The 25,617-nt window shown below is 42.9% G+C and overlaps 2 protein-coding genes across 2 annotated transcripts in view; one reads left to right on the top strand and one right to left on the bottom strand.

Moving 5' to 3' along the window:
* Positions 1–7,568, bottom strand: part of TSPAN15 (tetraspanin 15) — a 30,228-nt gene extending 22,660 nt beyond the window's left edge. The window contains exon 1 of the mRNA XM_048507072.1: positions 7,343–7,568. Coding sequence (XP_048363029.1) covers positions 7,343–7,438 — 96 coding nt within the window. The 5' untranslated portion in view covers positions 7,439–7,568. The remainder of the gene's footprint in view (positions 1–7,342) is intronic.
* Positions 7,569–17,972: 10,404 nt separating this feature from the next.
* Positions 17,973–25,617, top strand: part of TACR2 (tachykinin receptor 2) — a 31,225-nt gene continuing 23,580 nt past the window's right edge. The window contains exon 1 of the mRNA XM_048506872.1: positions 17,973–18,349. Coding sequence (XP_048362829.1) covers positions 17,973–18,349 — 377 coding nt within the window. The remainder of the gene's footprint in view (positions 18,350–25,617) is intronic.

Here is a 25,617-nt window from a genome sequence, read left to right as displayed (position 1 = left end):
CTATGCTTTCACTGACAGGGGGTCGAACGACCCTTTCACAGGGGTCACCTAAGACTCTCTGCATCAGTATTCTCCATCTGTAAAATGGACAAATGTTAGGGTTGGGGGTCACCACAACATGAGGAACTGTATTAAAGGGTCGTGGCATTAGGAAGGTTGAGAACCACTGCTTTACACCAACTGCTGAATTTGTGTTCTCTATCAATGCACTTTGCCGCTGGATTTTACTGTGCAGAATAGCAAAATCCACTTGCAAACAATTGTGAAAGTGGACTAAAAGTGCATTATTCTGCATGTGCAGTAGGGTCAGTCTGCAAAGATATCCTCCATAATAGTATTACCTTCTGCTGCCCAAAGAAAAACATTCACATAAACTGGGTCCAAGCATAAATTATAAACCTGATCTTGCGGGGTCTATTCAAATGTTTAAAACCAGGGAGGCCAAGCCACCCTTGTTACTAGGATGGTAGGTAGAGCAACCCCATTTTTCCCCACTTATTGTTGGGATAAAGATTTAAGAAGGCCTTCTTCTATTCTTGTTTCACATCATCAAAGTTATTTTAAATCTGGTATTAGATTATTGGTATCTCTGAATGTGCATATTTAACACAGAAGAAAATTTTAGGCTCATTTCTTAAAACTATCAATTGCACAACAGATGAAAAAGCAACTCCCAGTTTGGATTTTTACACTAACTGTTGAACTGGGAAACTTACTGACTCGAGTATAAGCCTTCGAACTTGACTCAGTAGCAGCTAAAAACAGAAGATTTGGGAGCAAGATGAGATAGAGTTGCTTAACAGAGTTTGCATTAGGGATGAGCAGCTTTCCAGCACTCTAGGAACACAAATGAACCACTGTTTTCCTCCAAATGTAGAATAATTCTGGGGGTCATAGCCATGCCAGCCTAAACTTTGCTCCAAAGAAAGTATTTGGCCGTTTCCGCATGGGCAATTAATGGCGGCCTGGAGACGGCAAAAACGCCGTCTCCAGGCCACCATTCGCACAGGGGGCGCAGCTGCATCGCAGCTGCGCCGCCCGCCGCGAAGCCGGCGTTTCCCCAGAGCGCTTGGAAGCGCTCTTGTTGGGGAAACGCTGCCGTGAAGCTGCTGCCAAGTGAACAGCAGCAGCTTCACGACGCCTCCCCCACCGGGCACTTATCTTGTCCCCGGGCCTCCGGCGTGCGCGCCGAGGTTTCTGGGGACACTCTTCGCCCTGGCGCCGGGGCTGGAGCAGGCGCTGCGGGCGTGTCCCCAGGCCTCGGCGACGCGCCGGAGGCCCGGGGACATGCCAGGTCGGCCGGGCGCCGACGTTCCGTGGCGCCGGCTGCCCAGCTGTTTCCAGGACCGTCCGTGCGGACGGTCCCAGCGTCGTCGGGTCGGCATCGGAAACACCGACCCGGCCGCTTCCGCCTTCGTGCGGAAACGGCCATAGTCTTCAGCAGCATCAGTATTTGGCAGTAAACTACTGTATGAAGAATTGTATTCACCTAGAATGCAACACATCAATTACCCTTAGGAGAGAAATGCCTCAGTTTCTTTTAATACACACACACACAACAGCCTGTTTTACGGCTTTCTGGTGAGTTAGGAAAAAAAGCAGCAACATGCTTACCAGATCCCCACAGCAGCCCCTGTTCTGGCTGCCATCTTGGAATTACTGTATATACTCGAGTATAAGATGAGGGGGACTTTTCCAGAATAAAAAATGTGCTGAAAAAGTCAGCTTATACTCGAGTATATACGGTATATGGATTATAAAGCACTGGAGTTAGCTGAACCCTTCTAGAATTATCAACATACCTGGGCTCAAGTTCTCCCCCTTTTTCCTATATTACCCTCTTGTAAATAAGCAGGAGGGGAGGGGGTTAACAGGAAATCCCTTTTTTAAAAAGCAATTCCAAAATTATTTGGGGACAAGTTATTCTTCGTGATACTTTGAGGTAATAAACATGTTAAATATACAGAATATTTAAAAGGTCACTTTCACCTCAATAAAAGTTTATCTGACAAAGAAAAGTCTGACTGCCAAATACATGATTTATTTTCAACTGAGGAAGGAACACACACACACAAATACCAACCTTCCAGGATCTACTGCCTAGGTACAACAAAAGATATTATCTGGAAGAGGCATTTCCCTTTGGGTTTTTAAGATCATTTAGTTACCTAAGTGACCCAACATGATCCAGATAGGAAAAGAAACTTGGTGAATTATAGCCTGCGATTGATTGAGAAAGCATTTTAAAGGTATAAGAGACCAATAGTTGCATCTTAGTTGATAAAAGATTTGGGTTGCCAAGAGGACAAGAAGAACAAGAAAATACTTTTGTTATAAGAACAAGAAAATACTTTTGTTATAAGATCGCAGTAGTTGTATAGTACAGGTCATGGTTCTGCTTTGCCAACCACAGCATTAAATAGTATACAAACCTTTCTTTCCACAGGGTCGCTTCACTTGATATCCCATATATATTTTTCATATATTTTAAGTAAAATGCTCACACTAGTGTGTGTTAAGTGTTGTCAAGTCGCTTCTGACCTATGGCAACCCCATGCACTAATGACTTTCAAAAGTCCTATCCTTAACATTCTAGCTTGGGTCTTGCAAACTGAGGGCAATGGCTTCCTTTATTGAATTAATCCATCTCATGGTAATCTTCTGCTTTTCCTGCTGCCTTCAACTTCTCCTGGCATTATTGTCTTTTCCAGGAACTCTTGTCTTCTCATAATTCAACCAAAATACGATAGCCTCAGTTTATTCATTTTCGCTTCTAGGGAGAGTTCAGGCTTTGATTTCATCTAAAGGTAATAGTAGTCCCCTGTGTAAATACCAGGTCATTACCGATCCATGGGGTGATGTCACATCACAACATTTACTAGGTGGACTATGTTTACAGAATGGTTTGGCATTGTCCTCCCCAGTTGGCATTGTCCTCCCCATTGTCCTCCCCAGATATTCATTTTACTGACCTTGGAAGGATGAAAGGCTGAGTCAACCTCGAAAGCAAATTCTGTTGGGATCAAAAAACTCATGTCTTAAGCAGAGCTTTGACTGCAGTTCTGCAGCTTACCACTCTGTGCCACAGGTTCAATTTGGTCTGGAGACCACTTATTTTTCTTTGGCGGGGGAAGGCCATGATACCTGTAAAATTCTCCTCCAACATCACATTTCAAATTAATCTACTTCCTTCCTCTCAGCTTCCTTCATTGTCCAACTTTCACACCTATATATATATATACCTATATATATATATATATATAAAATAATGGGGAATTTGATGGAATAAATAATTTTGACTGTTTATAACATATCCTTACTCTAAAGAATTTTGTCTCTTTCATGGCTGCTGTTTCCAGTCTAATTCTCATTCTGATTTCTTGACTGAAGTCTCCCTTTTGGTTGATGATGAAGTCCAGGAATAGAAAATCTTTATCAGCTTCAATTTCTTCAGCGTAGTATAGTGGTTAAGAGTGGTGCACTCTGATCTGGAGAACCAGGCTTGATTCCCCACTCCTTCATGTGAGCACCAGACTCTTATCTGGTGAACTGGATTTGTTTCCTTGCTCCCACACAATGCCTGCTGGGTGACATTGGGTTAAGTCACAGTTCTTCGGAATTTTATCAACTCCACCTACCTCACAATGTGTCTGTTGTGGGGAGAGGAAGGGAAAGGAGTTTGTAAGCCACCTTGAGTATAAATCCAAACTCGTCTTCTTCTCTTCATCATTAATCTTAAAGTTGTATAATTCCCCTGTAGTTATTACTTTTGTCTTCTTGATGTTCAGCTACAATCCTGCTTTAGGATTTTCTGCTTTAACCTTCATCAGTAGTCCTTTCAAGTTTTCACTATTTTCTGCCTGTAATGTGGTGTATTTGCGTATCTCAAATTGTTACTACACTACCCACACTTAATTACATTCATACCAATGACCTAAGGATCTTCTAAAAAACGGTAATACTGTGATGGCTTCCACATGTAAAAAACTAGCTTCTCAAAACTATTATTAAAACTAAATCATTTAAAACCCGTTTCAAATGTAGTGAAATATAGCTACAAAGTATAAAGTTATGGGGGCCAACCAAGAGAAGGGTTTTATTGCTAGAAAAACAGTAGAATTAAAGCTCAACTACCTGTTTTTACTCTAGTGATCACAGTGAAGAGACTTTTATTTACTTACTTACCTCATTGGAACTTTCCCTTTCTCCCCAGTGGAGACCCAAAGGGGATTCTCCTCTCCTCGGTTTTAACTTCTGAAAGCCAACCTTCAACTTCCTTTAACTGCTACTACTACAAATGACTACCATCAGCAGAGGGAGTGAGCAAAATCCTTCACTCTGTTTTCCAGCACTGCTGATGTCTTTTGACAGTTACCCAGAAAGACCAAATATAGATCTTCCAAGTTTCCATCAAGAATCATCTTCCATATGATTTTTCTTACATTTGTCTTGGTTTGTGCTGAATTGTTGCAACAGCTTTTTTTTTTTACAGTGGTATTTTTGTTAGCTACCAATAGAAATCACAAATGAGATATTATATTGACTGGGTCTAATTCAGTGGTGGGATTCTATTAATTTATCTACCAGTTCACCCACACACACACACACACACGTGTGCCCCTGCTGTGCCCCCCACCATGCACCCCCTCGCCGCCCACTTACCCTGCAGCTGCAGAGGAACATGGCTGGCCCAGCTGGGGCCTTTTCCTCCACCTTCTCGATGTTGGGCTGCCGGGGGGAGGCGAGGGAAGGCGGCTGCTGCAGCTTGGCCCGCATGCTGCCAGGCTGCCTGCCCGGACACCAAAGAGGCTGAGCTTCTTTCACTGGCCAGCTGTTCGAAGCGGGCTGCACACCTGTGGGCCGGTTGCACAGTCTAGGGGGCCTTTCTTCAGCATTGGCCGGGAGGCCTGGGTGGGTAGTAGCTGCTGGAGGAGGCCTGCTTGCGTCTGGCTACTCCAGGGCTCTAGAAGCCCCCTCGCTCCACCTCCCCTGGGAGAGGGGGCAATGGGGTTTTTAGTGCCACGGGGCAGTTGGGGGTAAGACACCCAGCTGCTCCCTTGCTCCCCCTCCCCTGGAGTGGTGGGATTCAGCCGGTTTGGCAAACTCAGCAAAAAATCAGCTTCCGGTTCTGCCGAACCAGTGCAAACCAGCTGAATCCCACCACTGGTCTAATTGTTTTAGCAGTAGTCATTTTCCCACATGCCAAACAAAGAATTAAGTTATTGAAGCAATGACTTACATTATCACAATATGCAGGTTTTCTTGCATACTCCCAGTAACCCCAATAGCAGCTGCTGGATACCATGGGAGTACCATTGGACAACAAATATACTCAGAACAGGATTATAATTGCACTGTCTCAATATTTGCATGATGTTTGGAAGGAAACACTTCACATAAACGTTTTAGAAGGGTAGCAAGGAGGGCCTTATAGCTATAATGTTCTTGTAGAGTTTCCATATGTATCTCAGACAATACCACAAAAGAATGGTATATAAACAAACAAGCTGTCATGGACTATGAAACATGGCAATTTTTTACAATGTAATTGATACGTAACCTTTCAGTTTGTGCTGCTTACTCACTGCCAAACCAGTTCATTATGGCTCTGTGAAAACAACAAACTACACCCGTCTGGTGATTCCTCATTCTGCCACACAAGCCAGTCCTCACCTTAACCTGCTTTACAGGATTGCTGTAAGGATAAGAGAAAGAGGAAGTGTATACTGAGAACCAATTAAGTATATCAGTTGGAGTGGGATGGAGAAGAACCAAGTTCAAATCCACAGTCAGTCATAATGTTTGCTACATGATCCTGGAACAGTCACTCCCTCCTCCTACAAGAATTGTTGGTGAGGTATAAAGAAACACATATATTCCCCTAAACTTCTATAAAGAGAGGTGGAAAAAAGATTGAGAAATAAAATACAGATAAAAGTACGACACTTGGAGCTCCTTGAAGCGTGAACAAATTATTTAAAAGAATGTTTATTAAACTGATTATTATTACTGGAAAGTACAATTACAGAAAACATTTTGTTCCTTTAAAAAAATTCTTCATGAACCAAAGAAGTCATTTGCAGCATCAGATCAAAATCTACCTTAGCCAGAGTTTTGCAAGAATCCTAATTACCAGTAGGACATCCATCAGAAATCGAAAACTGACTTGGCATTACATCTGAATTGAGGTTTTTTCCCAAAACAGGAATAGAAGGGGGTAGCCAACGTGGTACTGTGGTTAAGAGTGACAGACTCTAACCTGGAGAACTGGGTTTGATTCCCCACTCCTTCACATGAAGCCTGCTGGGTTACCTTGGGTCATTCACAGTTCTCTCAGAAGTCTCTCAGTCCACACAGAGGCAGGCAATGCAACCCACCTCCAAAACATTTTTTTCCTTGAAAACCCTAGAAGGTGGCCACATTTTTCTTTGAAAACCCTAGCGGGTTACCATATATTAGCTGTGAGTTGATGGCGCGCGCACATAGAGACTGTAATCAACTGGCCAATCAAGAGCACTCTGACAGGCTCCCTTCTCATCAATTCCTTCCTCTCCTGCTTGGTATTTGCTAACAATAGTTATTATACCCAAATTAGCAATGTATGGTGAACACCTTTCCTTCAAACCAGTTCAAAACCAACCTGCAGCGCTTTGTTCTTCAATTGGAACACAACACCAAATTGCAGTTGTAATTGACTAATAACATTTGCCCTTGTCCTGCTTCTGCCCAGGGGCAGACAGAAGTTACTGCGGACACAATCAAGACAGGCACTCTCAGGACTGTTCCACCCCAGGACGGCTGTTCTACCGTTTCTGTAAATCAAAATTATTTTTTTGTTTTTAGCACAGAATTACAGCAGTCTTTTCCTTCAAAATTCCCCGTATCCAGTTATCTGTTTGTTTTGGACTTGTTTTCTTTATTTCATTTCCTTGAAGTCCGTAGTGAAATGGGCTACCGGGCATGAGTAAGCGTGCGGCTAAAACCTGGAACACCTATCCTTACAAACCACAGGCTTAGTCGCGCCAGCCATCCTGGGCGTGTTCCTTCCAACAACTTTTCACCTTCCTTGGCTACGCCGTCCAGAAGCCCACTGGCTACTAGCAGGTTGCTCAGGGATAGACGGCAGCACGACACGACGCCCTCCTCCGAGCGCCCCTAAGAAAGAGTTTTAACAGCCCCTCGAGGAGAGAAGCATCCCTAACTCGGCTGGCGACGGAGAAGGCGGGTCGCCGCCTAGCCCGTCGCGGCCGCAAACCCTTCCTTCCCAGTCCCACGTCCTCGCACCCGCTCCGTGCCCCCAGCCCCGCCCACTCCGGGCGCGCCTGGCCCGTCTCGCGCTTACCCAAAACACGGTGGAGTAAGTGATGAGGGTGAACTTGAGGCACAAGTACGAGAAGCGCGCGCAATAGCGAATCTGCTCCGAGTCGCCGGTCGCCATCCTTCTCCCCTAGCGACGCCGGAGGCGGCCCTGGCGCCTCCTCACAGCCGCCGATCCTGCAGCCACCTGCCGTTACCCGCGCCAGGCCACAGGCAGCGGCGACTCGACTTCTCTGGGAACGGCTCGCCTGCGCCACAGTAGGCAGGCGGGGCCTGAGAGGCAGACGCGCGGCCTCGCTGCAGTTTCTGCCGGGGCCGTGGAGCTCGAGGGCCTCAAGGCGCTAAAATAGGTCTCCTGGCACTAAAACAGATCTCCTAGACCAGGGATGGTGAACCTTTTCGAGACCGAGTGCCCAAATTGCAACTCAAAACCCACTTATTTATTGCAAAGTGCCAACACAGCAATTTAACCTGAATATTGAGGTTTTAGTTTAGAAAAACGGTTGGCTCCAAGGCGTGCATTACTCAGGAGTAAGCTTGGTGGTAGTCAGTGGCTTTGCTTTGAAGCAACTGTGCAACTCTTCCAACAGGTGAATCACGACCCTAGGAGGGTTTACTCAGAAGCAAGCCCCATTGCCAGCAACTGAGCTTACTCCCAGGTAAAGGATCACGCTTTAGTTCGTTGCATGAAAATCAGTGGGGTTTAACAGAGCTTAACAGGGTTACCTACACTGCTTCCCCAAAAGTAGGTCTTAGGTTTAATGCTAATAATTGAGCCCAGCGGCCCAAGCCAGCCTAGATGTGGGGGAGGGGGGCACTGTTTGCACGTGCCCACAGAGAGTGCTCTGAGTGCCCCCTCTGGCACCCGTGCCATAGGTTCGCCACCACTGTCCTAGACCTACAGAATCCGCTTCCACTAAGTTTTCAGCCAGTCAGCAACACACAGCCCAGTCGCCTGTGCAAGTTTGTTAAGTGGGTTTCAGACTTGTCTGGAAATGGGAACTTCTGGGTAGCAATTTATGGCTCAGGATTCAAACTGGAAAAAAATATGGCACTGAGGGGGAATGGGAAGAAGTCGTTAATGTAAACGATGCTGAAATTGATGTTTCATGCCTTTAATGAGATGCATTGACTACATTTTGTTAGTCTTCAAGGTGCTACTGGATGCTATTATTATTATTATTATTATTATTATTATTATTATTATTATTATTATTTAGTTTTGTATACACCTCCCCCGAAGGGCTCTGGGTTAGGGTTAGAATAGAATACCCCTGCACCTGCTGCCTGTACACTTGACTTTTTAAAAGTGCACATGGAGCAGATGCATATTGGATGCTAAGATCAGGTCCCTTCTATATCTCATTTAAAACCACAGTTGAAACATTTTGCCCATAGATGGGAAAGTTAAAAATCATGAATGTCCCATAATGGTTCACAAGATATTCATAGCATCTCTTGCGGAAATATTCTTAGGTAAATTAACTATTTCTGACATTTCGCTTCTCTGCACTCATTTTTTTAGAAATGAACAAAAGTAATGCCTCACGTCTATTGGGGAAGATATACAGGAAATAGTATTACAGCAGCATATCGATGGCAAAATACAAAAACCTGTGCTCAAGGTGTTATCTGTGCACATATTACAGTCATGGTAGAACATACACAACAACACTTACGTTGTACGTGAATGTGTACATGGCAGTTTTTAACCTACAAAACAAAAATATCCAAACAATTGAGTTCTTCCATAATTTACCAGAGACAGCATTTTCATCACAGTTATTTTCAAAGTAGCTCTATGAAGAAAATTCAACTGAAGGCCCGCACAGATACCATTGTTTTAACAGAATACCTACCAAGGTTGAGGCTGAACCACTCCTATGAAAGAGAAACTGCAGTATACCGGCAGCTTTCAAATCATGGTGAGTGCCTGCTGACATGCTGCATGTGATGGGAAATTGTCTGAATACATATTCACTGCGCTGTAGTGGTTAAGTGACAGAAACTGGGTGTGATTCCCCAGTCCTTCACATGAAGCCTGCTGTGTTATCTTGGACCATTCATAGTTCTCTCAGAACTCTCTCAGCCCACACAGTGTACAGTGAGGGTGCCTTCCTTCTTATCCTGATTGGATGCTAACTGTGATTACCCATAATGTATAAGTGCATGAGTTAGGTGGAGTTCGTTTTCTCCCCACAAACTGGGATTCTGAACTAAAGTGTAATTATAGATTAACCTGTGCTCTTGTACTTGTACGTTTTGGGTAATCAGTTGAGTTTCTAATGGGTTCTCTCTGAAAGAAACAAAGGAAAGAGGCATACATCCTAGCTTGGCAAATAAGCTGGATTTGTGCTCATCATGGTTTAATGCTTGTATACTTTGAAGTCTGAATGCAGTCAAAATGTTACATTTGTCCTCATTGTAAATTGACTGAGTTCATTGTAAATTGACTGAGTTCTAAGGGAAGCGGTAGGCCCGTTAGATGACAAAGGAACAAAGGGTGTGCTAAAAGATGGCAGGGAGATTGCAGAGAAGCTGAATGAATTCTTTGCATCTGTCTTCACCCAAGAGGAGGTGAGGAACATTCCTGCACCTGAACCAAGCTTCTTAGGAGGCGAATCCGAGGAACTAGCGAAGATAGTGGTAGACAAGGAAGAAGTTCTGGCAGCCGTTGATAAACTAAATGTTACCAAATCCCCTGGCCCAGATTGCATTCACCCAAGAGTTCTTAAAGAGCTCAAGCATGAAATTGCTGATCTTCTCACTTTAATATGCAACTTATCCCTGAAATCAGGCTCCATCCCTGAAGACTGGAAGGTATGGCCAATGTCACACCAATCTTTAAGAAAGGATCTAGGGGGGACCGAGGAAATTATACAAGGCCAGTCAGTTTTGACATCTGTTCCTGGTAAATTAGTGAAAGAATCTATCATTAAAAGATAAAATTATAAAACATCGTAAGAAAAGCAAGACTCTGCTGAGAAAGAGAGTCAGCAATGTGGCTTTTGCAGGAGGCAAATCCTGTCTTACAAACTTACTAGAGTTCTTTTGAGGGTGTAAACAGGCATGTGGACAGGGGTGAACCGGTGGACATTGTCTACTCTTGGATTTCCAAAAGGCAGTTTTGACAACAAGTTCCTCACCAGGAGACTCACGTTGAGAAAACTTTCCAGCAATGAAGAAGGAATAAGAGGGGAAGTCCTATGGATTAAAAAACTGGTTGAGAAACAAGGAAACAAAAGAGTGGAGTGTAAAATGGGAAGTTCTCACAATGGGAGAGATGTGGAGAGTGGGTGTCCTCCCAAGGATCTGCCTTTTGGGACCAGTGCTCTTTGGGCTTCCTATTCATAAATGACCTGGAAGTAGGTAGGTGGGTAGACGTGGTGGCCAAGTTTGCAGATGATACCAAATTATGTAGCAAGTGGGTGAGAACCACAAAGGATTCGCAGAAGAGCTCCAAGCGGACCTTGATAAATTAGGTGAGTGGGCTCCAGAAACATGGCAAATGCACAGTTCAATGTAGCAAAATGTGATGCACATAGGAAGGCAAAAAATCCAAACTTCACATACACGCTACAGGGGTCAGTGCCTATCAGTCACAGAACCAAGGGAAAGGGATTTAAGTCTTAGTTAGAGTAGTTCCATGGGAATGTCAACTTCAATGCATGGCAGCTGTGAAAAAGGCAAACTCTATGCTGGGGATAATTAGGAAAGGAATTGAGAATAAAACTGCAAAAGATTGTCATGCCCTTTATATACAAAATGGCAGTGGTGCTGACTGCGACTTGGAGTACACTCGTGTCCAGTTCTGAGTCAGCCGCATCCTGCAAAAAAAAGATATTGAGGGAGATAGAAAAAAAGAAGTGCAGAGAAAGGGCAACAAAAAAGGATGATTGAGGGGACTGGAGCACCTATCCCTAATGAGGAGAGAGGGGCTGCAGCGTTTTGGGACTCTTTTAGTTTGGAGAGGAGAGGCGGCTGAGGGGGGATATGATTGAAGCTCTACAAAATTATGCATGGGAGTAGAAAATGCTTGGACAGAGAGAATCTTTTTCTCTCTTTCTCACAATACTAGGAAAACCAGGGGCATTCATTGGAAATGTTGGGGAGGGAAGAATTAGGACCTAATAAAGGAAACACTTCTTCACGCAACGTGTGATTGGTGTTTGGAATATGCTGCCACAGGAGGTGGTGATGGCCACTAACCTGGATAGCTTTAAAAGGGGCTTGGACAGATTTATGGAGGAGAAGTCGATCTATGGCTACCAATCTTGATCCTCCTTGATCTGAGTTTGCAAATACCTTAACAGACCAGGTGATCGGGAGCAACAGCCACAGAAGGCCATTGCGTTCACATCCTACATGTGAGCTCCCAAAGGCACCTGGTGGGCCACTGCGAGTAGCAGAGAGCTGGACTGGATGGACTTTGGTCTGATCCAGCTGGCTTGTTCTTATGTTCTTATGTTCTGTGATCAGTAAATCTGGCCTGTCTTTCCCCATGGAGAAATATTGTCACACATATCATAGTCATCTGTCGGATAATGTCAATGATATGTGATCTTTCAATTTATTTTATTTATTTTATTAAATTTATATCTCACCTTCTCCGGCCATGCAGACATCTTTAAAACAATTATGCCAATATATAGAAACTCAGTATGTATAAACATCATTAAAAACTTTAGTTAGTAAGAAAAATTTGAGCCCACGAAGGACAACCCAGCCCAGCTTGAACACAGACCAAGCATGGGCAAAATCCAGAGAGGGGTAACACCGAGTGGCAGTTGTGTTGATGGTGGTATAGGGAGGCTCGCAGGTGACATCAGGACATATGAGTGACCTCAACCAAAGGCCCGGTGGAACATTTCTGTTTTGAAGGCCCTGCGGAACTGTTTAAGATCCTGCAGGGCCCTGGTGTCAGTTGACAAAGAGTTTCACCAGGCTGGGGCCAGGACAGAGAAGGTCAAGGCCTGTCATGTCCCTGGACTGTTCAGGAACAAGACATCGTGTTCAAATGATTTCCTTTATTGAAAACAGTATCAGAATTAAGCATTTAGATGTCCATTGACCGAACTAGCATTTGTGCAGCAATGGAACTTCCATTAGTCCCTAGCCCCTATTCCTTCCCCCCTTTCCTCAAAGCCCAAGTTCCACATCAGATACCACATTGGTAACAGTTCTCAAGGGGGATCAGGTGCTCCATCGTTCCCAGGGGAAGGCAGAGGTGCTACCTTCACCAAAATACCACATTGGTGTCAGTTCTCAAGGGGGGTCACGTGCTCCATCGTTCCCAGGGGAAGGAAGACCTTCACCTGCTACCTTCACCAAGTCAAAATAATCCATACCCCCTCAGCACTTTGCAGTGCAAAGCAAGCAGATATGTACCCAACTGTTTGACCCATGTCTAAAGCAAAAGTAACAAGCCAGTAAAGAGAAGCATCCCAATATAAGGTTCCCACATCCTGGTCAGGAGAAATGACAGGATCAGGGCAGAACAAGACCAGGTCATGACAGAGGCCAAGGGCCGGGAATTACCAGGAGATTTGTATTGGAGGACCAAAGCATCCTCCACAGGCAATATGGGATGATGATGCATACATAACAAGTAAATAACTAAGAGTACTATATAATCATGATTGTAGTACATGTAATATGCTTGCACCTAGAAACCTGGGATCAAACTGAAAATTTCAAAAGTCAACAAATTGTAGTTTGTAGATGTTCTAGTTCTGTTGCATGGCATAAAAATTATAAAGTGATATCATGGACCCTCTCTTAATTGAAATAACTTTTCTTAAGACACTAAGGAAAATGTGAATTATTATTGTTTGCAAGTGGGGAGTATATTGATTTTGTTCATTTTAAACCTGAACTTGCCTTTTGACCAAATGTTTGTCAAACCAGTTTACAAAAGATTGAAACCATACAATGTCCTTCCTCTTACATCTTGCAGTTCCTGCCCAGCTGACAGTTAAAACACTGCTCTTTCTGGCAGGGCAAGGAGAAGTAAGGTTTCTTTCTCACCGATGCATGAGCCAGGTAGGTCTTCCTCTTTCCTTCACTGTGCTACTGGGGACAGGAGATGCAAACTCCCAGTTGCTCCTGGAACTATGGCTGGCAGTAGAAGTCAAAATTTCTTCTCTGTCCTGTCTACAATCCCTGGGCAGTTGACATTAACCTAGCCGAGTGAAAATGCATGCTCCAAGTGCTACACAAGAAAGCTATTTTCTTGAGAGAGAATAGTTCATTGACACTGCCAGCAAGTGCCAAATTTGTTCTTGCTCGTTTGCCAGCAGCAAATAAATGAAACAACTGAGAATAAATGACTCACAACGCGCAAGCTGTGAACCGTTTCAGTGTCTGATATTAAAAAGTTCCAAGGGTTTTTGTCTTTGCTTCCTTTCTCCATCAAACTTTGTGAACTAACAGTTTTTGCAGTCCTGTGCTTTGGGGGAAATAGCCTATGTTACCAATGTAGTTATTTTGCTTTTACTTATATATAGACAGTAAATAATAGTTTCTTAAAACCATAGACTCACTAGTTGAATTGTTGTGCATTTTTATAAATTGTTTCATTGTGTGAAGTTACAGTGTCCTACCCGGAATTTTGTGGTCTTCCTACAAATGACCTTTTGTGCTTGTTTCTAGGAAGAGAACAGAACCTTCCTGCTATCCAAAGAAGAGCACAGCCCCTTATAAGGATCTAAATCATATGCATAAAAATCTCTTTTATAAATACTCTTTTAAATAAACATTTGTTCAGCTTATAAAGCACCAAGAATTCTAGTTGTAAAACTAGCATACCAAGAACGCAACTGCATACATCCACCATATTAAAGGAAAGTGTTTTTCTTCATGAATGTAGAAATATTAAAATCATCATTAAATAACTTTTCCTAATTAAGCATTATCTTTGGTCACATAAAGAATATCAAATGCTTTTGGTCTCTTCTTTTTTCCTATGCTGAATTTTTCATATGCAGCCATAAAGGAAGGTTTGATTAGGTATGAAGGAGTTCAAAGGCTGTTTGCAGTATTATGATCCACACTAATATTCCAGGAATTAAAATGTAAGTGTTGCATTTGTAAAGTTGTTTATCTATTAAGAATGTATTTACATGAATTACTTCTGAGATGACAGCCCTTTAAAGCTCTTCAGCATTAACTGTGCTTTGGAATACATCCAAGGTTTCAAACAAACCTAAAATGAGGGAGGAAGTTCTCAAGTGGTCCAATAATGGAAATCTCTTTTTTCACCTCAGTTATTGTATCAGTAAGTAATTCCCTGGTGCTTCCACATTTGACAGGCCAAATTTTTGCTGAGCTATGAGGTTGCCTGTCTTTTTGTTTAAGTGGTTTCAGAAGGCAGCTGTGTTGGTCTGCAGTAGAAAAGCTAGATTCCAGTCCAGTAGCACCTTAGAGACCAGCAAGATTTGGGAGGCATAAACTTTTGAGATTCCAATGACGGGAGCTTTCTCAAAAGCTTATTCCCCCAAAAAACCTTGTTGGTCTCTAAAATGCTACTGGACTCAAATCTAACTTTTCTGTAAGTGGAGTCTTTAGAAAATGTACAGTGACTACAGCATCAAACCAAATGTATAGAATGCAGATATAAATTAGCATATGGGAAACTGGAGTGATATGTTGACTGACAGCTGGACACTATTTCATTAAGATTAAGGTTTTATAGCACCTGATACACACTCAAATAACTACATTTGAGGTGGCTTTCTTATACATACTTTAGCTTTTCTGTCATTGGATACTTATCAGATATTTTTAAAAGATGTCATGCTGCTGCTCCTGCAGAAATCTCTACACAGCTAAATGAAGAGTCAAAACAACAAGAGATCAATACATTGTGCTGTTAAGTCAGTGTTGTTAAAAACAGTCATCCACTGGGCGTTAGGGATAATCTTGTGTCACGGATAAGTCCAGAAATATAGGGGAACAGTTGTTGGATGACCAAAAAAGTCACAGAGGATGTTGTGGCATACATAGAACAAATGTGGTTTCTCAGGGAAGTCTGCCAACAAGGGAGAATAGTGCCACAGCCTTGAAGATCAGGAAGAAGAATGCAGAGTGGTCTCCAACAAAGGAGACTAGGGCCCCAGCCTTGAAGATCAGAAAGAAGAATGCAGAGTAGTAACAATCATGTGGCCTTGTGTAGGTTAGAGCCTATCTTAACCCATCATCAGTAGATACAAATCATTGAGGCTCAGGTGCAGAAGCACCTGAGAATTGCAAGTATGTCCAACTTCATAGAAGTGAAGGTATGATTCAACTATGGGAACACTGGTTTAGGGACAAAAAATATTCATAGGCATGAGAAATGTATAATCATTTTTAAGTAAGTTTTGTTGATGATAAAAAGTAGCTAGAATGAACGGACATATTTTGATATATTTTAACAAATTATTTTAAGAAAAATAACCTTGTATGGTGTTCGCAGTTTAAAGGTAATAACTAATAAGAATAGCCTCGAATATTCATCCTTATCAAGTGGGACAGGGGCAGCCTAATCAAGAGGCCTGTGCAGGCGAGAAAAGCGCTGCTGCCGCGCCACTGTGCCATCTCCAGAGGGCTTTTTGGCGTCATAGAGAAGAAAAACACAGAAAATATATCCCTGCCCCCAGAAAGCCCTCTATAGGGATTCATGGACCTGTGGGGCTGTGGCACATTCAGAGGGAAACCAGGGTGGAAGCCAACTAATGTCAGCTTTGCCTCTGGAATGCCCCAGTACACCAGCCGCAGTGCAAGTGCACTGACGTAGTTCTCAGTGCCTCATTTCAGTATCCCAGGAGGCTGCAACGGCTGCCTACTGGTGGATTTGTCCCCCCACTGAGGTGAGTGCCCCAGGAAGGGCATTTCTGCCTGCGCAGGTCACATCATCTCCAGGAGTCCCTTCAGCCCCCCACCCCACGGATTGGGCTGTGAGCTATTGTTAGGAGGCGATTTTTAAATCCTGTAAATAGGGGACGTTGTTTTGATTGTAAGTTTCTTCTCTGCAGGGCTTTTTGCGTGTGACCTGCTTACTTTTGGGGTGAGAAAGTCCTATGGACTCATGTAACTGCTGTCCTTTAATTGTCTATGTAATGCTAGAAAGTGGTGGCGAACCAGATGGATGGTATAATGCTTTGTGTATTTAGTTTATATTATGAATGCAATAATTAGGTTTTAATAAACAAATTTAGAACGGAAGTAGAGACTCTAATAATCTTTACTTGTGTACTATACGCAAAACAACCCTATAGCATGTTTGAGGTCAGCTAGGAGTTCAATGATCTGGTACAGGAAAGCTAACTAGATCCCTAGGGTTTCTTAATTGCATGCCTGTACTTAAATCGGGCCTGATCAGAATTATCCAGAACATTTGGAATAAGTGAAACCAAGTGAGGAGATCAGTCACAAAAGGGCTGGTACTCTGAATAATAGTTTACTTTAAAAAGCAGATTATAAAATTTAGATTATAGAGACAGGAATAAAAAGTGTATATGTCAAATGCTTTGAAATACATTTAGTACATCAGCATAAGACCAAGTTATTAAGACAAAGTGTTGCATAAGATGTACTTCCACCCCACCCCATGTTTGAACAGAAAGTGCTTTTCCTTGTGCATGGGAGAGGGGACAATTCCCAGTGTTGCTTGTAGGGTTATTTTAGAGGGGCCCTGATGGGAAAGCTTTTAGGGACACTGGGCTGTTGCTGAAGGGGAACTATAGAGTCATAGTATGTGAGTGGAACATTGTGTACCATGATCGGGATCCCAGCCGTCGTTCCTAGTACAGTGTGTAAACTTTTTGACATATGCACTACCTTTCTGTGTAGAACACAGAGAACTCGACAGGTTTTTTAAAAACACTGTTCCTTTTTTGCTACTAAATCATCATGGTGCCTTCTTTATAGTTGCTTTAGTGGTGCCTTCTCAGTTCTTCATAAAATTTATGGCATTCTACAGTCCAAGTTCTGATTTCTTTACTTACTGAAACTCCCACTGAAGTCAACTGTGACATGTGAATTTAGAAAGAATCAAGATTTTATTCCCAATAGGGGCATATTTACTACCATGTTCGCTAAAAACCTGAGAGCAATTGAATTATGAAGATTGCTGAAAGATGGGGTGTGGGGGAAACGGGCAGAAATACTGATTCCATTGCTAGGGTCAAGCATGATGTGGCTAGCTTTATAAAGAGGCGTTGCCAACCTCTTTAGAATCCTATAAGCCTCTGGGAAATTTATTCTGTTTGGCTGCTTATTTCAGGTTTTAGTATTTACAGAAGAGGCAGCTAACCTCTCATTCAAAGCCGCAGTGGCTGTCCTTGATACCTTCAAAAACTGTTTAAAAAAGAACGTTTATAGTTTTTTCTAGAGCTCCAATAAATTGATGCTTTGATTTTTATGAAGGCTTTCCCCATCAGAGATACTAATTATCATTATTGCCAAATACATGTCATGATTTATATTGGAGGATCCGTGATGTGACTGGGTAGAGAAGAGCTCTAATCAGTGCTCTCTGGAACTTCATTTCATGTTTGGAACTCGGCGTGTGATGTATTAACTTGATCCAGGAGTTCATAGCTGTAGTGTTATGATTGTGGAAGGAAAGTTATTCAACTTTGGAGCAGCTTTTTAACACAGAGCTGAAGAAAGATATGAAGAAAGATTCCTCCTTGGACACTGCAAATTTTTCCTTGGATGGGAATCAGACAACATTTTTTCAGCCTGGCTGGCAAATAGCACTTTGGGCTATCGCCTACTTCTCCACAGTCATTGCGTCAATTGTGGGCAACAGCATAGTCATTTGGATTATCCTCTCTCATCGACGGATGAGGACTGTCACCAACTACTTTATTGTTAATTTGGCTCTTTCTGACCTGCTCAATGCTGCTTTGAACACAGTGTTCAATTTCATTTACGCCTGCCATAATGTTTGGTATTTTGATGAGGGATTCTGTCGGTTTATTAACTTAGTTCCTATTACAGCAATGTTTGTGAGCATTTATTCTATGACTGCTGTCGCTGCTGAGAGGTAAGAATTACAAGTTTTATATTTGAGCTACATTTTTATTATTATCATTTCTCTCCCAGGATTCTTTTATACTAAAAAGGCTGGGCTAAGGAACTGGATAATTTTTATCAATATTGTTCTTAGAAAGATAAATGTTAACTAATATTTTTAGCAGTCAAGTATTTACATATGCAGATTGTTTGAGATAGAGACCTTTTTTTAGAATGTGTAAGCTAAAACAAAAAAATTACTTTATCCTAAAGTTTGTATCTTATGAAACCTTTCCTATCCATAGTTGTAGATACATCAGTCTGTTCCAGCGTAATTTAAATTATGTTCCTAGTACATATTATGTATACCTTCTTATTTTTGAATAGTTTATTTCATTAGTCATACTGGGAGGTGACCAGCCTTAAGAGCACTGCAGACTTGCTGTACCCTGGCTACACAATCTTCTGTTCCCAGCCTGTATGGGAGCCACAGTGGCTAGAACTTTGCTGCCTACAACCAAGTGCACTGAGATCTCTAAGATGCTGAATTTTTAGCCCAGAAACAAACTCTGTCCATGTACAAGAACATACCCAAGGAAGTCAGCCACAGGAACCCCCTCCTCTACCAGATCAGACCTCTAGAATAGTTCAGCCTACTCTTACCCTCCGTTGCAGAAGTGAAAGAGAACCATGGAAGGAATTGTAGGCTAGTTGGCAGGCTCTTTTTGGAGAAATGAGATTCTTACCTACCATCCCACAAATGGTACCATACCAAAAGTGTAATCCTGAACAGGTCTAAACTCAGGAGTATATTTCAGGTGTGAACAAAGTTATTTAATTCTGATTCAGGTTAAGTTATTGGAACTTCTTATACTTTTAGATAAAGTGACCCATGAGTATTGTACATGGGAAATAAAATAACGGAGCTAAAGCAACTGGTTTGACACATTTTAATCAAGTGGATCAGTTTGCATCAGAGGCGTAGCTAGGGAAAATGGAGCCTGGTGCAAAATCTGAGTGTTGTGCGTGCCCCTTCTCCCCCCACCCCCGCATGGACAGTCGCTGTGATGCTGGAATCCACCCCCAAACAGCATCACTTTTAATGGTGTTTAAGCTAGGGAGCCCAGATTCTCCTTTTAAATCCACCTTAAAGGGAGAATCTGGGGTCCCCAGTTAAAGCAACATTGAAAGTGATGCTGTTTTGGGGTGGATTCTCCCCCACCCTGAAACAGCATCACTTTCAATGTTTAAACTGGGGACCTCAGATTCTTGGAAACAATGGGTGATGGGGCACCCCTTTGGAAGTCCATAACTTTGGACCCCTGACCCAAACCTCACCTAATTTGGGTGGTATCATCAGGAGAGTCTCCCAAAAAATCTCTGAAATTATGGTGCTGCTATCCTAAAAACTGCTCCCCCTGCAGGCCACAAACTGACAAAACACTAAAAAATACCAAAAAACACAAACGAACCTGCAATTTTTGCACCCCCCACAAGGGGGTGCGCTGTGCAACATGCCCCCCCCCCCCGCCCCCCGGTAGCTTTGCCTCTAGTTTGCATGAGAAAATTTAAATGTCATTCTTGTAATGAATAAGATTATTCATACAATAATGTAATTTCTGTGTGCAATACAGAAACTCTTCAGTTTGTTTAGGAATCTGAACTTGTGCTAAGAAATGTAGAAGAAATGGCATGCTGATCCTGAATTAGAAGCATAGAGTTGGGAGAGACCCCAAGGGCCATCGTCCAACCCCCTGCAATGCAGGAACACACAATCAAAGCACTCCTGACATATGTTAATATGTTCATCCAGCCTCTGTTTAAAAAATCAGTTTATTTAGAAAATGTACATTTCTCTATGAACCTGATTAAGGTGGCTAACAAAGTAAAAACTGTTTAATCATAAAGCAATGCAGAACATAAAACCCAATAGTAAGACAGGCAATTTCAGCAGAAAATCTTAAAACATCAAACAATTAAAACCACAGATACGATGAAACATCTGGTGCATAAACAAAAATAGGATAGGCACATGGCAAACAACCTGGCAAACTGAACAAGGAGTGTTACCTCTGAGAAAAACCTAATCACAGCCTGTTTTATCTCTGGGCAGCAGAAGCACAGAAAGCAGAGTTTGTGAGGAGAATCTTAACTGGCAGTCCAGAAAATATGGGAGAGGACATCCTTCCATGTCCCCTGAGCCCAAACTGTTTACAGCCTTAAAGACCAACGCTTGGGGTCTGGTCCAGAAACAACTAGGCAGCAACTCCACATCTTTCAGCACAGGGATAGTAAGATCCCTTTAATTAACCCCCCCCCCCCCCCAAGAGTATTCTGTAATGTATTTTGCCTAACTGAAATTTCTGAACAGTTTTTAAAGGTAACTCCACACAAAGTACATTACAGTAATATAACCTGTAGATAATCAGCACATGGAGCATGACCAAATCACGATTTTTCAAAGAACTGGCATGGGTGGTTTACGCATGGGGAAACAACAGCGCTCCAGGGGCAGGAAAAAAATGGTCACTGGGGCATTGCAGCAGCGTCATCCTGGCTCCCTTGAAGTGGCGTGAAGCCACCACTTCCGAAACTCGCTTGGGGGGGCGAGTTTTTTTGAATACACCAGTTGCCACCCGTTGCCGAGCGAACAGCAGCTGGTGGAAGCCGGCGTATTCCCGTGAGGCTCCCGAACAGCTGCCTACCTTTTCCCTGCCTTTCGTCGCTCTGAGGAGGGAAGGGGGGCATGCCTCCTTACCTCCGTCGCTTCAGCCGTCGCTCTGGCCAGGGAGCATGTCCCCTTCCCTCCTGAGAGCAACAAAAGGCAGGGAAAAGGTAGGTCATTGTACACGCCGGGGGGGGCTGTAAAGCGGAGTATGTCTGCCAACTTCACGCAGCCTGTGGGCCCGTTCATTGCAAAGCGGCCCCAGGGGCTCTGTAATCATCGGCACTCAATCATGCCACCGATGCAAACCTACAGGGGCTCTGCATGTGCAAGAAACCGGCTTAATAAGCTAATATATCAGCTGAAACTGAAAAAAGGTGATATGCTCCATTGTAGACCAGGATTCAGGAACATTCCAGAACTGTTGCTTCAGGGGGATTAAGCTTCTTTATCATGGCCCAACAGCACTTCAGTCTCAGTACTGCCCCTCATCTCCAAGCATTTGTTCAGGACTTCTACAGGCTCACAACTCAAAAAGAAACAGAGCTGATTTTGTTCATATATCGATAGCACCTTGCCCCAAGCCCTGCAACCCAGCAGTATCGTGTAGATGTTTAATAGCACGGGGGACAAGATGTACTATTTATATGGCTGTTTAAAACATTTCTATGCCACCTTTCCCTCCAAATAGTGTTCCCAAAGTGGAAAATACCAAACAGTAAAACATTTCAGCATTAAAAACATTTAAAATAAAGTGTATACACACACAGAGAGAGAGAGAGAGAGAGAGAGAGAAATAATTCAACATTTAAACACACCTAATAAAAAAACACACACCACACAAACAGGCAGAAGGGCCAATAACAGTTATTGGGAGTATGCTGGAAACCAACAAACAATAGAGTATGCTGGCGGAAAACAATAGAGCAGGGGTGTCCAACTCTGGCCCTCCGGATGTTCACGGACTACGATTCCCATCAGCCCCTGCCAGCATAATGGGAGAGAGTTCCAAAGTTTTGTCACCATGACTGGGAAAGTCCTTTCTCATATTGCCACCCATCTAGCCTCAGATGGCAGGGGCACCCAAAGATGATCAGTTGGGCTTTGAGGAGTCCCTGTGTTTGAATTCTCAGTTTCAGAGATCTATAAAGTGAAATTATTATCAACATAAATTTATGTCTTTAACATAACTTCAATGCAAATGGTTTTTCAGAAATCAATAATGAAAAAGGTGGCACTAACAGAAATTTGACAGGACTGCTATACTGTAGATATAACTCCAGCATATCAACATTTTTAATATTTTCCACAGAAAATTCTATTAAACACCACAGCTCCTTTAACCTTCACCAGGCATTAAAATATCGTTGAGTTTTCCACTTTTAGAATTTTTGAGTCTTTGATCACATGTAAATCATTTATTTATAATATTCAAGATGAGTAGCCCCTTGAAGACCAACAAGATTTCCAGGGTGTATGCTTTCAAAAGTCAAAGTTCTCTTCATCTGATTCCAGATTTCATTTCAGTGAGTCATGGCCTACATTGCAAGAATAACAGAACAATACTAATTACTAACCTTTGTCCTTCATCAGGAAAGGATAGTTTAGAAATATCCTGCCAATTTCTGCCCAAACATCCTGCACTTAAAAATCCCCTTTGGAAAATGCCCAACGTATTACTGCTCCACAAGAATTGCTTTCACAACAAAATAAACTGGGCTGACAATCTGCTACAAAAATCTGAAAAAATGAACATTTTTTCATCTATCATTTGAAATGTGCCTTCAGTGGAGCCAGGCTTGGCTTGCAATTAGTTTACACAGAGGTGTATCTAGGGAAAATGGAGCCCGAGGACAAAATCTGAGTTTTGCCCCCCACTTTGAGGGCCCATAAGTTGGATTTAAAAGGAGAATCTGGGCTCCCTAGTTTAAACAAGTGATGCTGGAATCCACCCCCAAACAGCATCATTTTCAATGGTGTGTAAACTAGGGAGTCCAGATTCTCCTTTTAAATCCACCTTAAAGGGAGAATCTGGGATCCCCAGTTTAAACAACATTGAAAGTGATGCTGTTTTGGGGTGGATTCTCCCCCACCCTGAAACAGCATCACTTTCAATGTTTAAACTGGGGACCTCAGAGTCTCCCTTTAAATCCATGCCAAAGGGGGTGGATTTAAAAGGAGAACCTGGAAAAATTTGGGGGGTGCCTGCTGTCAGGTGTGCCATTATTAAGATAGCAGCACCACAATTTCAGAGTATCTTCAGGAGACCCTCCTGATGATACCACCCAGGTTTGGTGAAGTTTGGTTCAGGAGGTCCAAAGTTATGGACACTCAAAGGTGTAGCCCCCATCTCCTATTAGCTCCCATTGGAAACAACGGGGGATGGGGCACCCCCTTTGGGAGTCCATAGCTTTTGACCCCCTGAATCAAGCCTCACCAAACCTGGGTGATATCATCAGGAGTCTCCCGAAAAATCCCTGAAATTTTGGTGCTGCTAGCCTAAAAACAGCAGCCCCTGCAGACCACAAACTGAAAAAACACTAAAAATACAAAAAGACCCTCAAACACATTTTTTTGCGTCCCCACAAGGAGGCATTCAGGGACATTTGACTCCCCATGTCTCCATTGCAGATACGCTACTGAGTTTACACGATCTGAAGAGAAACCAGAGTCGATGACCCTTTACACACACACTAAGCAGGTCTACTAGGAAGCACTTTTTGTAGGAGATGAATGAAGATTGTGATGTTTTTAGTTGGAACAGAGAATGGCAATGCGGATGGCAACCCTCTCTCCTCTCAAAATCCCATTCTGCCTCCCAGTTCTAGCTGGTCTCTCCCAACATGGAAAAGAAAAAAATAAACAAAGGGAACTCTTACTTGTGGATGGGAGAGAAGCTCCTGGAGGGGAGGAAGCAGCTTTAAGGAGGAGGAAGGTACAAGAATAAAAATGGTTAAGCACCCTCCCTAATGCCACTTTTCTGCTCACAGTCACAGCCTCCATAAGGAGCGGGGGGCGGGGGCAGGGAGATCCTATTCACACATCTCCTGTGTTAATATCTAATTTGATGAGAAATCCTAAAACGCTGAATACTTAAATTCATAGTTCTTCTGGTTAATAATTCCCACACAAAAGCATTTTCTCCCTGTCGCTTTTGTAATAACGTAGCACTAAACTGTGTGTGGATAATCATTAGACAAAATATTTTTCTTATCATATTGTACAATGCAGAGCTTGCTGACGAAGCCCGCTCTGAGATATCGTTCATTTGCACTTTTTGCATTACAAGAGCTGCATCTGCATGCTGCAATCCCATGCGGCAAAGGCACACATGTGACCAGGACAAATCACATAGGCCTTTCTCGTCCAACTGAGAAGGTAGATGCAGATCAGGTGGGAAAGACTGGCCCGGTCCATTATTCTCACATATCTCATTTTGCGGTGTGGGATCACACTAAAATCTGCTGTCGCCCTGCAGGGTGTGTGTGTATAAATAAAAAAAATCTGATTAATGCAAACACACCTATGTGTAGAGGCACAGATATAGCAGTAACACAGCAGTAACTAGAGAATTAACCTGTGAATGTCAAAACATTCCAGAGCCATTACATTAATAATACCTGGAAAGCTGCACTGGCTATTTTCTGCCTTTTTACAGCTGTCAACCCACTTGAAGAAAATAGGAAGCCATTGGTTCTTTGTTGGAGCATTTTACAAAAATGCACAATAACTTATTTTTGTTTTGATTATGGTAGCCTATTTCTTTTCCCCAGTAGGTGCAGAATGCTCTTCCCCCATTGTGAGTGCACAAAGCACAAAAGCATTGGCAGCAAAGCAAAAGCTTTAGTGAAAGCGTCTAGGGAGAGTTATCAGCGCCAATAATTCAACTGCATTTTTGATAAACAAAATCCCCTGGGGCGGGGGGGAACACTTTCCTGGGAGTAAGGCTCCTTGATTAAAATAAGACTTATTTCTGAATAGACCTGCTTAGGCTTGCTCCCTGTGGGTTGCAAAACAGTAGGCGCTACAACTTTTGCAGAGTACATTTATACAAGTGGACGTTGCCCTCTGGGTAATGTATCAGTCAGCAGTCTACTACGACTGTTCAGAACAGGTGTGAGAGAGAAAAAAGCATAGTATTAGTGTGTCACTGCAACTGCCGGGGCATAAGTGCTAGAGAGCTGGAAAGGGGAAAGTGACTCATAACATTTCCATGGCTAAATACATAAACCAGGCCTGTTAGGAACAGACAGGAAAACAAGCTTTGAAGGCCATCCAAATTGCAGTTTAGTCCACTCTTCTGAGCCTGCAGAGATAGCATTAAGCTATAAATCGAATGAGAAACTGTATGGGGCATACTTTTAAAAGAGTCTGGAAAACGTCAAAGTGATTTGAGCGGCCAAGGTTCTGAATTAATTTCAGTGAATGCTGTCCAGTTTCATTGACCGTTTCTTTACTCAATAGAACTTGTATATGAAGGCTATTGGAGATGGCCTCCCTGTAGTAGCTGCTGAGTACAGCAAGCCATTCTAGGTCCCCTACAGAAAGTTAGCCCCAATACATACACCCTACCTCATTTATCTCCGTGTTTCTCTCTGGAATGTTTGGTAGCAGTAGAGACAGGTTTCTGCCTC

This window comes from Sphaerodactylus townsendi, linkage group LG08, assembly GCF_021028975.2.
Source record: "Sphaerodactylus townsendi isolate TG3544 linkage group LG08, MPM_Stown_v2.3, whole genome shotgun sequence".
Lineage (NCBI taxonomy): Eukaryota > Metazoa > Chordata > Lepidosauria > Squamata > Sphaerodactylidae > Sphaerodactylus > Sphaerodactylus townsendi.
Note: the sequence above shows the minus strand (reverse complement) of the source record. Positions and strands in the feature narration are given on the sequence as shown.